The sequence below is a fragment of the Lampetra fluviatilis genome, chromosome 68 (genome assembly GCF_964198595.1).
Source record: "Lampetra fluviatilis chromosome 68, kcLamFluv1.1, whole genome shotgun sequence".
NCBI lineage: Eukaryota > Metazoa > Chordata > Hyperoartia > Petromyzontiformes > Petromyzontidae > Lampetra > Lampetra fluviatilis.
The window spans coordinates 6,161,486-6,175,801 of record NC_136342.1 but is presented as its reverse complement, the minus strand read 5'-3'; the positions used below and the strand labels follow the sequence as shown (position 1 = coordinate 6,175,801).

Here is a 14,316-nt window from a genome sequence, read left to right as displayed (position 1 = left end):
GCGGGCACGATACACGAGGGGGTGGGTGACCAGGACCTCGCCCGACCGCCTTTATCTCCCCCAGTGGCGATGTTTACACGCCACACCAGTTGCTCATTTGAGGCTGAGTCGACCTAGGGGATGACCAGGGCCGGTTTTAGATTATTCGTCACTAGCTGTTGCATATGAGCGGCAATCGAACAGTCATCTGAACCCAGACTGGGTAACCCACTCACACGCATTCCAAACACTGTAACAGCTGTTGGGCTCAATCCAGACACTGAACAGCTGAGAGCAGCTTCACACACACAGAAAATAATCCCTCGCTTAACACAAACACGACTCTTCAAACAACTAAAAAAACAAGTTAACTTCTCAAACTAAGACCTCATTTAAATCATATCAATAATCCACGTAATTATGTATTCGCGAACATCAACTTAACAAAACAGCTATTATAAAAATGACGTAAGATAATTTCATTATTTTATTACTTTTTACATTGTTGGGAGTGGGGGCAGGGGGCGGGCGGAGGGTTACATACACATCCCCGAGCTCGCCTGGGAATGTGCAATTCGGCCTGGGCGTCTCCGGGCCGCATCACGCCGCGTAGGGATCCGGGGCCAGTGGCTATATAAGGGAGAGCCGACACATCGCGCGGCGAGAGGCTTAGAGTTGGGCACCGTTGAGATTTTAATTTTGTGGTCGACGTTCCGAGCACCGAGACTGAATCATGCGTGAAATTGTACATATTCAAGCCGGGCAATGCGGCAATCAAATCGGTTCCAAGGTAAGCCACCTTCATTCAGTTTCACCAAAGTATTTATACTGGGGGAATCCGATGAGCTATAAAGCTCTTTTTTTGTCACATGTTCCCAGTAGTATTATACCAATTTAATGTTGGTGTAATAGGGTAAAATCTCGACTAGTCGGACTGGGAGGTGGGTCTAAGCTTGCTGGTCTGGCTCGCTGAAAGTCGGGCTGGCTGATAAATTACAACAAAATCGACGTGGGTTTAACTTCGCTGGGTTTCAACTCGGGTCTGTCCCGTGTGTAACTGTGTAGACATCACCCCAGCAGTTGTGTCCGCATTGGGCTCTTTAGGGGCGTTGTGGCACACATGATGCACCCCCGCGGAAGCGGACAACGCAGAGCTACCTCGGATCCCTTGCAGCGACCTTCATTAGCACCCTGCCTGCCATACGACGACAGCCAGGGACCGCAAGGACCGATTTCAACTTTTACTGAAATAGTTACGGATAGTCTTTTTTTAACCCGTATACTGTGCAGTAATGTGTAGGCTTTAACTTATATTATTGTAGTTGCACCATGTATTGGGTTTAAAAGAAGACGGTTTCACAGTGACAATATTAGTAAAACATTTAGATGTACAATATTCACAAATAAATATATTGTGCTGCCTCTCGTGTGTATGCGCATGTCTGTTAGCAAAACTATCCTGGTGATGTTCAGTAACACCTTCGGTAGCGGCAAATGTTGTACGCTGTGTGTGTATTTTGTAAATATTGTTTTATTACGTGTTTCTAGTGTTGATTCGGGGGTGCCCATTTGTGGTCGACTCTATGCGTCGCATAACGCCACCACAGACTCCCCCACCCCTCTATCGTAGCGCCTGGGTCACGCATTAAATCGGTATATATCTTTTTTTTTATCCTATGGAATTTGTCCATTAAAAGCGCAGTGCCATAATTTTTTACGTGATCGTGGTTTTTGTGACCAGACCACGGACATGAACTAGCTAGAATTAATTTGAGAACCAACCCGGTTATCACAACTCCATTGTATGGATCTCGGTGTGATTACATTCAGTGTTTATGACACGGATGGTGATCCCCCGGTTAAGAGAGTAGCCCCAGCCATTATACAAAGGAGGTCCGTGCTGCTGTATGACCACTGCAGTAACAAATCAAAAGTCGTCAACATTGCAGAGGACGACTCGAGCAGGGAGGGATCAATAAGGAACGTTGCACATCTTAACAAACGGGGTATTTCACGGTCAATAAACGAAAGTTCAAACATCTGGGAGCAAGAGGTGCCTGGAAAAAAAAGTTTAGGGACAGGTATGGTGAGGGTTGCTATCTTTTTTAAAATAATATGGGAGAAAGGAGTTCGGCTCCATTTTCTTTCCCATGCAATTCCCTCTATTATAGGGCGCCAATGCGTACTTTTAAACGTACTTTAACAGAACGATGGACCAATAACTCGATCCAGAATACAAAGAATCTTAAGATTTGGAATTTGTTAGCGATGCCTTGGTTCGTTATGCACTATTTACGCACTGCACAAGGACACGGACCAACTGTGGTGGATCATTTATCAACAACCAAGTACATCCATAATGGGGGTTTCTTGGGTTAGATCGCCTAAATACTGTATATGAATGTGTCGTTAAAACCCGTCACCACCCGACACAGCCAACTAGTGATGATATTGGTCGCGAAAGCCTCCGTGGTAAAACCAAGTACAGTACAACCGCATCTCAATACTCGACACACCCCCCTCCCCCCGAACAACAATTACAGAACACCAAGTATAACCGATTCTTCAAAACTCTTAACTCGAACCCATCCCACACAGTGCCTCTGCATGTCATGCGCAGACTCTTAGTGTAGTGGATAGTCGTGTAGTGTATAGTGTAGTGTACAGGCGACATGGCATTTGCAGACTCGTCGCCTGATGGCGGTGCTTTGCTCTTCCGCGGCTGCGCCTCGAGTAAACACAGCGTCTCTTTCGTAACGCCAAAAGGCGAACAGCACAAGAACAATGCCACTATCAGGGTATTTATATCTCGGGGCGAGCAGTTACAATGTGACCTTTCTTGCCAGTATCATCTTAACAGGTGTTAAGAGCTCTCCTTTTGCCATCCTCTGGTCTAACTGCTTGAGACAAGGCTCTAAAGAAAGCTGTCTCTGGTGTGGACCAGGCATTAACTATGTACCATAGTTAATGCAGACATGAGTCCTTGCAAAAGGTTTCAGTTTTTTACATCTTAACACAACTTTTTATTGCCAGAAAGGGTAAATATATTATAATTGGAGTCACTAGACATCTGCACTACCCTGTAGATCAGTGGTTATTCTCAACCATTTTTGGCTACTTTTGTACCCCCCCCCCCCCCCCCTTTGTTGAATTTAGTTTCAACCGAGTACCGCCTTGCCTGACCCAACATGGATCTGAGAAATAAATGCATGAATAATGAACATTAGTATTTTAACCAATTGTCTGTTTTGTGAGGTACCCTGGTAACTGCGAGCGAATAAAAAATTAAACGGACGCATAACGTAATTTTTGGCGCTTGATGGTTACTCTTGTAAGCCACATTGTTTATGATCAATGAGATTAGAAAGGTCTTTTATATCGTTCTAGGTTACCTTATGTTCTAGATTTGAAGCTTTCGTGACTGCAAGGATTCATATTCTTAGGTTTTTTCGGTAAAGTCACGTAGGTAAAACATCAAAATTAATGAAAATAAAATAAAATAAAACAAAAATCACGACGTTTCGGAGGCAACACAAGTCTCCGTCATCAGGTGGGACCGTCACAGCCGAATTAGCTGCATAAAGTGAGGCAATGATTCAAGATGTAATCCCTTATAAGCAAGTTGAAGGGGGGAGGAGAGGGGGGGGCTCATCAGAATGTGGTAGCCAATGAATGGAAACGTATCGGGAGGGAGGGGGGCGGGGCTCAAAGACAGCACGGAGTGCTCAACACATGACGGCACGGAGTGCTCAACACATGATACACATGATAGACAAAAGAACGAAAATGCCCTTGTTTATACCAATGCTGGCTGAACAATGAAGAGAGCACTATTTTACTTTACTTTACCGAGTGTTAACATCCCCAGTTATTTTTAACAGTACTCTCTTCACTGTTCAGCCAGCATTGGTATAAACATGGGCATTTTAGTTCTTTTGTCTATCATGTGTATCATGTGTTGAGCACTCCGTGCCGTCATGTGTTGAGCACTCCGTGCTGTCTTTGAGCCCCGCCCCCCTCCCTCCCGATACGTTTCCATTCATTGGCTACCACATTCTGATGAGCCCCCCCCCCTCTCCTCCCCCCTTCAACTTGCTTATAAGGGATTAGATCTTGAATCATTGCCTCACTTGATGCAGCTAATTCGGCTGTGACGGTCCCACCTGATGACGGAGACTTGTGTTGCCTCCGAAACGTCGTGATTTTTGTTTTATTTTATTTTATTTTCATTAATTTTGATGTTTTACCTACGTGACTTTACCGAAAAAACCTAAGAATATGTTACCTTATGTATTTACATGTTATTGGAGTGATTTTATATTGGCAGATTCGTACGTGATTATTCAGCAATGACGTTCTCATGTATGATGTAATTTCACACATTTATAAATCACCTCGCGGTACCCCCTTGGGACATTGCCACGTACCCCCTGGGGCCTGCGTACCCCCCCTCCCCCCGCTTGAGAACCACCGCTGCTGCTGTTGGTTTCCAACATGTGGTCCGCGGTCCTTGGTGGTCTGCGAGGCTACTACAGCGGGCCCGTGGAAAAGATTAAGCAATAGTGATATCATCCTCCCCAAGGAAATGTACAATTTCAAATGACTACGCGTAGTAGTAGCATGTGGTGTTGCCCGAAATGTTCGGAGGTTGAAAAGGGGTGTGCACACTAAAACGTTGCGGACTGCTGCTCTCGAGAGCTCCTTTAGAGAAGGGAACTTATGGGCCTTGACTAAAGTCATCAGGAATGTGCCCAATCTTGGAAGCTAAGCAGGATTGTAAAAACCCTGCATAGTGCTTGGATGGGCGAGCGCCTGGCATGGCGGGTGCGATAGGCTGCTGCTGCTTTGGGACCACGTTGTAGGCAGCAGAGATCAGTGCGGCAAAATCACATTTACTCTGCCCCCTTCTGTGTTTCCCACCTTGACCAACCCACCGGGACGTTATGGCCAAAAAACACCCCACGTGACATGGGGGAGGGGTGGGTCTCGTTATCCAGCAGTGGAGTGACACAACTATACTTATTACAAAGTTAAAGGACAGGCGAGGTTGATATTGGCTTTGTCAATGTCTATGGGAGTATGGGTTCAAGGGCACCACCATGGAGGAGGTCGTGGGTTCGATCACAACCCTGGCACCTGCTGCATATTTGGAGTGTGCTTGTCTCTCCTCCGTGGTCACGTGGATTTTTCTCCGGATCCTCCAGTTTTTCCTTCCACATTTAGAATCAACGTGCGTTTAGAGTATTTGCCTACTATAAATTTCCATATAAGCCACTTCGTTGAGCGATCATTTGTGACGGCCAGGTTGCTTTTCGAAAACGCGCTATACACCTCAGTGAGCCTTATCTGGTAAATGGAATTTTTGTTAGTTTTTAAAGTAAGTTATAAGCCCCGGAGTTTGGGTGCCTCACTCACACTTGAGTGATGCGGTTTTGTCTGACCAGAGCGGCTTGACTGAACTCCATCAACGGAGAGGCAGTGCAGCAGGTGACACGACTTACAGCAAGAAGGGGCCTGAGTTCGATTCCCAACTCTCGCACCTTTCTCTGTGGAGTTTGTATCTCCCTCTTCACCCCGTTCTGCGTGGGCTTCATCTGGGTTCTCCGGGTTGCTGCTCAACTAAACAAACACGCACATGCAATGCAACTCGTATTGGCCAAACATCCTACTACTGAATAATTCCCTGCAAATTACTTTATTGGGATCACACACACACACGCAGCAGTAGCAAAATCGCCACTGCTACTGTGCCAACTTGGCAGGACCCTGCTGAAAAAAGAGTTTAGACTAGGACGGGCTGTCCTGGAATAAATAGATGGCATTATTCGTCTCATTACCATTCATCTCACAAACAACTCCGCCGTTGTCTCGTCTCGTCAATGCGCGTGTTTAATTCGTAGATATATTTAAAAACGCATTTTTCACACTCTTTGGAGTTGTGATTGATTTTATACGGAACTAAACATTCGGTTTAAATAGACACAACGTTTTGTTTCTGTGGACTCGAAAAGGGAGCTCATTCATGGGTTCGTCTGTCCTGAGTTCATTGATGTGGCCTGGTAGCAGCGTGTTCGTCGTTTCAGAGATGTTAACTACCTTGCCTGGTATAAAGGAGGTCGCAGGTCTGATCTTGATCCTAACGATGCCTGCTGTATATATGGAGTGTGCACGTTCTCCCTGTGGTCACGTGGTTTTTCTCCGGATCCTCCAGGTTTCCATCCGTTTAGAATCGAAATCATACGATTAGAGTATTTGGCTGCTATAAATTTCCATATGATGATAAGCCACTTTGATTCGTTGTGCTATAATTTGCGGCCAGGTTGCTTCTGAATAAAGAGCTATATAGCTCAGTGGGCCTTACCTTCCAAAATAAAATAAAACAGCTTGGTTTGGTTTTGATTTATGGTCCACATCTGGCAGGCTGCCTTGGTTAAAGCTGCCGGGTGTATTAACCTAAAGAGTAAATGCATCGCAATGGGCGTTAAACATCCCGTGATGTCGCAATGAGGACGCCATTGTGCCAGCATCAGGGTCCAAATTTGATTAAGTTTAAAAAAGAAAATGCACTGCAGATTACTTGGCTGAGATTTTAAACGGCAGCATTATCTCACCGACTGTGAAAGTACTACACACCGTGTTTTTTAAACATAGTGCCTTCTTTCTTCGTGATAGCCTTCACTATAACAATTAGAAACGAAAATATAAATTGTATTTTACTAGGTAAGGCCCACTGAGTTGTATATCTTTATTTCAGAAGTGACCTGTTCCACAAATGATAGCCCTAATGAAGTTGCTTATCACTTGTTAATATATAGCAGCCAAATAACCTCAATGCACATTGATTGTAAATGTGGAGGGGAAAATCAGAGGACCCTGAGAAAAATCCACACGACCACGGGGAGAACCATACACACTCCAAATATACAGGCGTTAGGGTTTGGATCGAACCCACGACTGCCTGAATACCAGTTGAGGTAGTTAACATCCCGGGACCGTAGTGCCCCGTCGCCAATGACTCGCATAGACCCTTATGCTCACAAACAGACATCTGCACTCCCCCCATCTCCCCATATATATCTCTCTTCTTGTCTCCATGTATGTGTGCCTGTCTCCCCCCACACGTCTCAGTTCTGGGAGGTGATCAGTGAGGAGCATGGGATCGACCCCACGGGCGATTATGCGGGAGACTCGGCCACACAGCTTGAGAGGATCAACGTCTACTACAACGAGGCGTCTGGTGAGAGGCGCTGGGGATGGCAAACGGTCATAGGCAACGGTCATAGGCAACGGTGATAGGCAACGGTGATAGGCATGGAGATGAGGAATCATTCAAGACTTCAATTGAACACTTTGACAGATATTACCATTACTGACTTTGTCAATGAAAACATTACCCTGGTGTGAGATGGTAGAATCTCCTCCCCTACAGTGCCATGATCGCGTCACTACTGCACCATCTCCACCCACCCTCACCACCCCCACCCCCTCCGGGCTCCGCACAGGAGGGAAATACGTGCCGCGTGCGATTATGGTGGATCTGGAGCCCGGCACAATGGATGCTGTGAGATCCGGACCTCAGGGACAGATGTTCCGGCCAGACAACTTCGTGTTCGGTGAGATTCTTAACCCTTTCCCTTTCCGATTAAGTCACATCTCACTCAACCCAGCGCATGAAGTCACTTTCTTAAGATCACGCGCAGTGGCAACATCGCCCCTCTACTGCGAAGATTTGGCAGGACCCTCCTGAATAATCGTCGTGAGGTTTTAAAAGTAAATTTGTGTCTTTTTTATTTCTGGACAAAATGTTTGTGAATCGCTTCTTTACCGTTCATGCAAATTCTAAGTCTGTTATATGTTGCCACTGTGGCGAGATGTTAACTACCTTACTTGATATACAGGAGGTCGTGAGTTTGATCCCGACCCTGATGATGCCTGTTGTACAGTATTTTTGGAGTTTGCATCTCTCTCTCCCCGTGGTTCCGTGGATTTTTCTCCGGGTCCTGCGGTTTTCCTTCCACATTTAGAATAAACATCATGCGTTTAGAGTATTTGGCTGCTATACATTTCCACATAAGCCGCTTCGTTGAGCTATCATTTGTGATAGCCAGGTCCCTTCTGAAAAACATCTCTCTAGCTCAGTGGGTCTTACCTAGTAGGATAAAAAAAGAGTTTATAGTTCAAAGCACAGCTTTGCTGGATAAAGGTTTCCCCATTGTTGTTCAAGGGGATTGTTTGACCATACTTCACCGTGCCAGTCAGTGTAGGTTGGTTAAACGTGGAACTACAATCTCTCTGCCACAATGCAGCCCTGCAGCAGGTTTGGGCATATTTATTCTACTATTATTTTCGATATGCAGGAAACCCTCAGCCAGAATAGAAAAAAAATTTAGTTATAAATATATACTATCTTTACTACCCGGCTTCGCCCGGGACTTGGATTCACCACGCCTGGCCACCTTTGTCTCCCCAGTGGCGATGCTCACACACCACAGCAGTTACTCGTTTGAGGCTGAGTCGACCTAGGGGAGGCCCAGGAGCGGTTAAAATAATCGAACTCGGGTCGCCGGGTTCGTAGCGCGGCACGATAACCACTACACTACAATGCGTTACGCTTCCACATGCGCGGGTCACGTGACAGATTTGACGCCCAAGCTCACTTGCCGTGCAAAATATATATGCATTATTGAGCTCCCCCCCCCCCCAAAAAAAACCACAAGTGTATTTTAATAATTTTTGCATGGTGTACAGTCTGGAAAGTACCCACATGGCAAATTTCAAGTTTGTTGCATGTCGGGAAGTACGCTAAACATTTTGAACAGACACGCATAATCACAACTCTGCCTTTTATATATATAGATAAACAAACTATGCTCCCCTCACCTGAACTACTGCCTCCCCCTCCTCCCCTGTCCCCGTGCATCCCAGGGCACACGGGTGCGGGCAACAACTGGGCCAAGGGCCACTACACGGAGGGAGCGGAGTTGGTGGACTCGGTGCTGGACGTGGTGCGCAAAGAGGCGGAGAGCTGCGACTGCCTGCAGGGCTTCCAGCTGACGCACTCGCTGGGCGGCGGCACCGGCTCGGGCATGGGCACCCTGCTCATCAGCAAGATCCGCGAGGAATACCCCGACCGCATCATGAACACCTTCAGTGTGGTGCCCTCCCCCAAGGTAAGACGATAGTACAAGTATCAGTACTATCGTCCTATAGTACTGATACTATAACCCCAACTGCATCATGAACACCTTCAGTGTGGTGTTCTCCAAGGTGAGGGGCACCAGGAGAGCGGGTTCCAGAGGGCCGCGGGCTCCGCCATGATGACAAAACTGGTAATCACCCCAGCCGCATGATGAACACGTTGAGCGTGGTGCTCTCAAGTTGAGGGGCACCAGCGGAGTAGATGGAGGATAAGGAGACTACAGAAGTGGCCCTGATGCTCGACTTTACACACGAGCACTGCCTATGACTCCCTGGCCGTGAGCTCCTGCATCCTCAGACTTGTCCACCCAACTACTCGCTCACCCGGACCCTCACCAAGCCACTCGCTCGTCCCCTCAATCTCCCACTCCATTCCCTCCCCGCAGGTGTCTGACACGGTGGTGGAACCGTACAACGCGACGCTGTCGGTGCACCAGCTGGTGGAGAACACAGACGAGACGTACTGCATCGACAACGAGGCGCTCTACGACATCTGCTTCCGCACCCTCAAGCTCACGACGCCCACGTACGGCGACCTCAACCACCTGGTGTCGGCCACCATGAGCGGCGTCACCACCTGCCTGCGCTTCCCGGGCCAGCTCAACGCCGACCTGCGCAAGCTCGCCGTCAACATGGTGCCCTTCCCTCGCCTGCACTTCTTCATGCCGGGCTTCGCGCCGCTCACCAGCCGCGGCTCGCAGCAGTACCGCGCGCTCACCGTGCCCGAGCTCACCCAGCAGATGTTCGACGCCAAGAACATGATGGCGGCGTGTGACCCGCGGCACGGCCGCTACCTGACGGTGGCCGCCATCTTCCGCGGCCGCATGTCCATGAAGGAGGTGGACGAGCAGATGCTGAACGTGCAGAACAAGAACAGCAGCTACTTCGTCGAGTGGATCCCCAACAACGTGAAGACGGCCGTGTGCGACATCCCACCCCGGGGCCTCAAGATGTCAGCCACCTTCATTGGCAACAGCACGGCCATCCAGGTGAGAGGGCGGGAAGGGGAAAGGGAGATGAGGGGAGGGGGAAGGGAGATGAGGGGAAAGGGAGATGAGGGGAGGGGAAAGGGAGATGAGGGGAGGGGGAGGGGGGAGATGAGGGGAGGGGGTGGTACAGTGCTGTCACTGTCGGGTTTGATTCCTGTATCGGGCGACATTCTGCATGGAGTTGTTACATTCTCCCCACGTTCTGCAAGCGTTTCCTCTTGGTTTCTTCCTGAATTGAAACAAAACAATGAAATGTAACTTATCGGCCAAATATCCCAGTGCTGGAGTTTTACCTGCAAATTACTCAATAGCTACATCACCTCCCACTGAAACAACTTGGCAGGGCCTCCCCCCCCCCCCCCCCTCTTGAGACTCGGTGAGGCTTTGCTGAGATGTATCGCCACTTGAAATGTGTCGCTGCCACAGGAGGATGCTGCTGCGTCTAAACTGGACCCAAAGAGTGCCCAACGTACAATAAGAAGGTTGCACGTAGAAGAAGAAGACAACAACCTGATGATGATGCAGGCAGTCATGAGAAGGAAACTGACAACTATTGGGACACACAGATGTAGGATGGACAACAACAGAAGAATTACAAGTGTCTTGTTGTTGTTCGGGAACATGGAAGGAACCGGATAGAGGAGAAGACCTAACAGACTCAGAATGGCTTGACGACGACATTAAGAGATCGGTTGCAGAAAGATGTGGCACTAAAGTTTTTTGGCACTACAAGACAGAGGAAAGTGGAAATAAATAACAAAATGTGCAGTGGACACACCTACTATGGGCTATCTGCCCATGGATCGTGATGATAATGATGATCACCATGCCTCACTGCGTTTACTCTTCGTGTCCCGCAAAGTCCCCGTGTCTGATTGTATCTTCATGTCTCTCCCCGTGTCTCCCCGCGTCTCTCCCCCCCCACACCCCTTTGCGTGTGCAGGAGCTGTTCAAGCGAATCTCCGAGCAGTTCACGGCCATGTTCCGCCGCAAGGCCTTCCTGCACTGGTACACGGGCGAGGGCATGGACGAGATGGAGTTCACCGAGGCGGAGAGCAACATGAACGACCTTGTCTCAGAGTACCAGCAATACCAGGACGCCACGGCCGAGGAGGAGGGAGAGTTCGAGGAGGAGGGCGAGGAGGAGGCCGCCTGAGAGGCCAGCGCTCAACGCAACCCACATGGCTGCCAGCACTCGCGGCTGGCATACGTACGCAACGGCTGGCATACTTACACACGGCTGGCATACGTACGCATGGCTGGCATACGTACACACACGTATGTGTGTTTAACGTCTTTCGCACTGTACGTAGCCAACCACTCTTAATTCGAGATGCGTGGGAGGACAAAAATCTAAACACAAAAAGCAATTTTAAAGAAATGAGTTTAACATGTTGGCTTTCGAGACCAATATCATCCATAATATAGCTTTTCTAGGGTTAGATCGCGTAAAAATGTGTAGTTAAACGCGCCACCGCAGAAATGAGTTTGAAATCTACACACCTGCAGTGGCCTCCGGTTGCCGAAAGAATACATTATAAGGTCGCACTCATTGCACAAAAAGTGCTTGCCACAGATGAACCACAATAGCTTGCCGACCTCGTCAAGGAGTATAAACTATCGCGCAAACTCCGGTTACCCTCACAGGGGCTTTTGGCTAACCATGGAACAAAGATGGCCACCGCATCGTGTGCTTTCAAAAGTGCTTCAACGGCCATCTGGAACACTCTTCTTTCCGGTATTAGGAAGCCACTGGAGCTATGCACTTTAAAATCATCACCTAGATTGTAATCTCATTTCTTTAGAACCACTTTTTGTCTTTAGTTTGTTGTCCTTCCCTAGCAACCTCTGATTATCACGGTTGGCTACATACGGTGCATACACACACATACCGTACCATGCAGTAAGCTACTATAAGATCTGTCGTCCAGATGATAACCCAATTTAGTTTTTTTATGCCCCACATATATACATAGACACGCATATTCTCTGCCACACTCATGATTAGCATGAAGACACTTGTTTACCCAGGAAAGACCTCGCTGTGTCTCAAGACTGCTTTTCCAGAGGGCCCTGCCAAGTTGTCATAATAGTAGGGTACACCCCCCCCCCCCCCCCCCAGTTCAATATACGCGCACACGCCTCGCACATTCACCCACCCAGACTCGCTCAACTTGCCTCACTCTGTCAACTCAATAGTCTGCTTGCTCACGAGCGCTCGTTGCCCCGGTACTCTGTCGCAGCTCGGCACGGGCTTGACTGTGGGGGGCCTCGTGATTTCTCCCCCCCCCCCCCCGGAAGTGACTTTTGGAAGAAGAGAAAAATCAATTAAACTTTTGCATAATTTCACCAAATTTTATTTAGTTTGTGTGAGAATGTGGAGTGTGTGGGGGAGAGTGTGTGTGGGGATCTTGTCATGATTTATGTATGTGTAATAAAGGACTCTTTCTCAATGTCGATCTCTGTTGTCCTTTATTTGGGTTCGTAGAATCTCGTTCACACGGCGTCTCTCCCGATGATCACTCCACAGCCACTCTGCTGCTCGTTCTGCAGCTTCACTGCTGCTCCGCTCTGAGGCTAGCCTTCCACTGCTCGCTAGCCCTCTGCATCCTGACACCGATGGCTGATGGTGCCGACGTCTCCCACCGCGTGGCGACCGCGCCACTCTCCCCGTACTGCCCAGCGTGGCCTCCTCCTGTTTCACTCCGTCTCAACTCCCTGTTCCCCTTCCGGTTCTCTCCCTAAATCCTCTCCCCAACGTGACCCTAACTCCTCCCTCTCCTCACGTGACCCAGACTCCGCCCCCCCTCAATCCTTGCTCACATTACATATGATTGGGAGCTGTAGTTGCAGCGGTTAGCACGCTCCGATACGGACTACCGCGACTCCAGTTCAATTCACGCTCACGGCCAACCCCAGGTGACGATTATCTGAATTGATCCTGGGTCTACCGTAGGTCGACTGCCTCAAATTCGTACTTGGTGCGGTGTGTCGTGAACGCCGCCACTTCAGAGACAAAGGCAGCCGGGCGTGGTGCTGGCCACCCAACCCCACGTGTGACGTTTTGGACTTCATAAGTGCTTACTAACAGCACTTGCCCCAACAGTCTTAAGACAGTACGGGGGATCTTTGTATGCGTGGGTGTATTTGTGTGCACAGATACTACCATATTGTGTGCAATTGTTATTTTCCCTGAAAAGCTTTTTACGGAGCCCCAACTTTTTTTTTAAAGGGTGCTGTCAAGGTTGTGTTTGCAGTAGGGAGGCGATGCTGCCGCTGCTGCGTGTGATCCCAATTGATACATTTGAAGTTACATTTTCAGCACTGGGATGTTTTGACCAATGCCAATGACATTGTGTGTGGGCAACTGGCCTTGTGGCTGTTAGCGCGTTGCACTACCAACCCGGCGACCCGAGTTCGATACCCGCTCATGGCCAATACCAGTGACGATTGTCTGAACCGGTCCTGGGCCTCCCCTCGACTCTGCCTCAAATAAGTACCTGGGGTGCTGGCCTTCATTGGTGCTGCTCGTGGACAGCACCTGCCCCAACAGGCTGTTAAGACTATATGGCGGGAATCCTTGTCTTTGTATAGCGATTGGAGGAAACCCATGCAGAACAGCGGGTGAACATACGTGGAGTCCCAAGACCATCTTGCCTGCGAGTGTTGCAACTGCGGCCACCCTACCTCCGACCGCACGATGCGGTACTCCTCAATGACACATTCTGCTGGGGTGATGATTTTTTTGTTTTCCTCTGATGCGGGGAGCTGAGAATGGCCGGCCGCGTGTGTTTTTGTGAGACGAGGTGGAGCTTGCCTGCGGAAATCGGCAGTCGGAAAAACAGTGGCAGAGCGTGAAGTTGTTCAAAGTGCGCAAGTGTGGACGAGTGGAAGCCGCCTCCGTCATAGCCACGCCCCCACGCTCATCACCCCGAGAGGCCACTAATATCGGCTATTCGCCGTGCCTCGCAAATGCGAGAGGGGGCCCTGGTGCTGCCTGTCCAGACTTGTTCCCATCGGTTGTGTGCATTATTTCGGCGCAGCGGTCGACTCCCAACTGGCAGGTTCCCATTCTGTGCAAACTTTGTTTTCTCTGCTTCCGCCCCTCTCGTTCTTCGTCGTTTCCTCCCATGGCGAAAGCCACGCGCGC

At 49.0% G+C, this 14,316-nt stretch overlaps 1 protein-coding gene across 1 annotated transcript; it reads left to right on the top strand.

The window, feature by feature from the left end:
• The first annotated feature begins 633 nt into the window (after positions 1-633).
• On the top strand, positions 634-12,594 carry LOC144952552 (tubulin beta-4B chain-like). Its single transcript, XM_078883005.1, has 6 exons — positions 634-769; positions 7,108-7,216; positions 7,482-7,592; positions 8,905-9,149; positions 9,564-10,166; positions 11,110-12,594. The coding sequence occupies exons 1-6, from the start codon at positions 713-715 to the stop codon at positions 11,320-11,322; spliced, it is 1,338 nt and encodes a 445-aa protein (XP_078739131.1). The 5' UTR covers positions 634-712; the 3' UTR covers positions 11,323-12,594.
• Positions 12,595-14,316: the final 1,722 nt, after the last annotated feature.

Excerpts from the sequence above, each read along its gene's own strand:
- LOC144952552 (XM_078883005.1), top strand. The coding sequence starts at position 713 with ATGCGTGAAATTGTACATATTCAAGCCGGGCAATGCGGCAATCAAATC. Across the intron at positions 7,593-8,904 it reads GCCAGACAACTTCGTGTTCG|GGCACACGGGTGCGGGCAAC; the intron begins GTGAGATTCTTA and ends CGTGCATCCCAG. Across the intron at positions 10,167-11,109 it reads GCAACAGCACGGCCATCCAG|GAGCTGTTCAAGCGAATCTC; the intron begins GTGAGAGGGCGG and ends TTGCGTGTGCAG.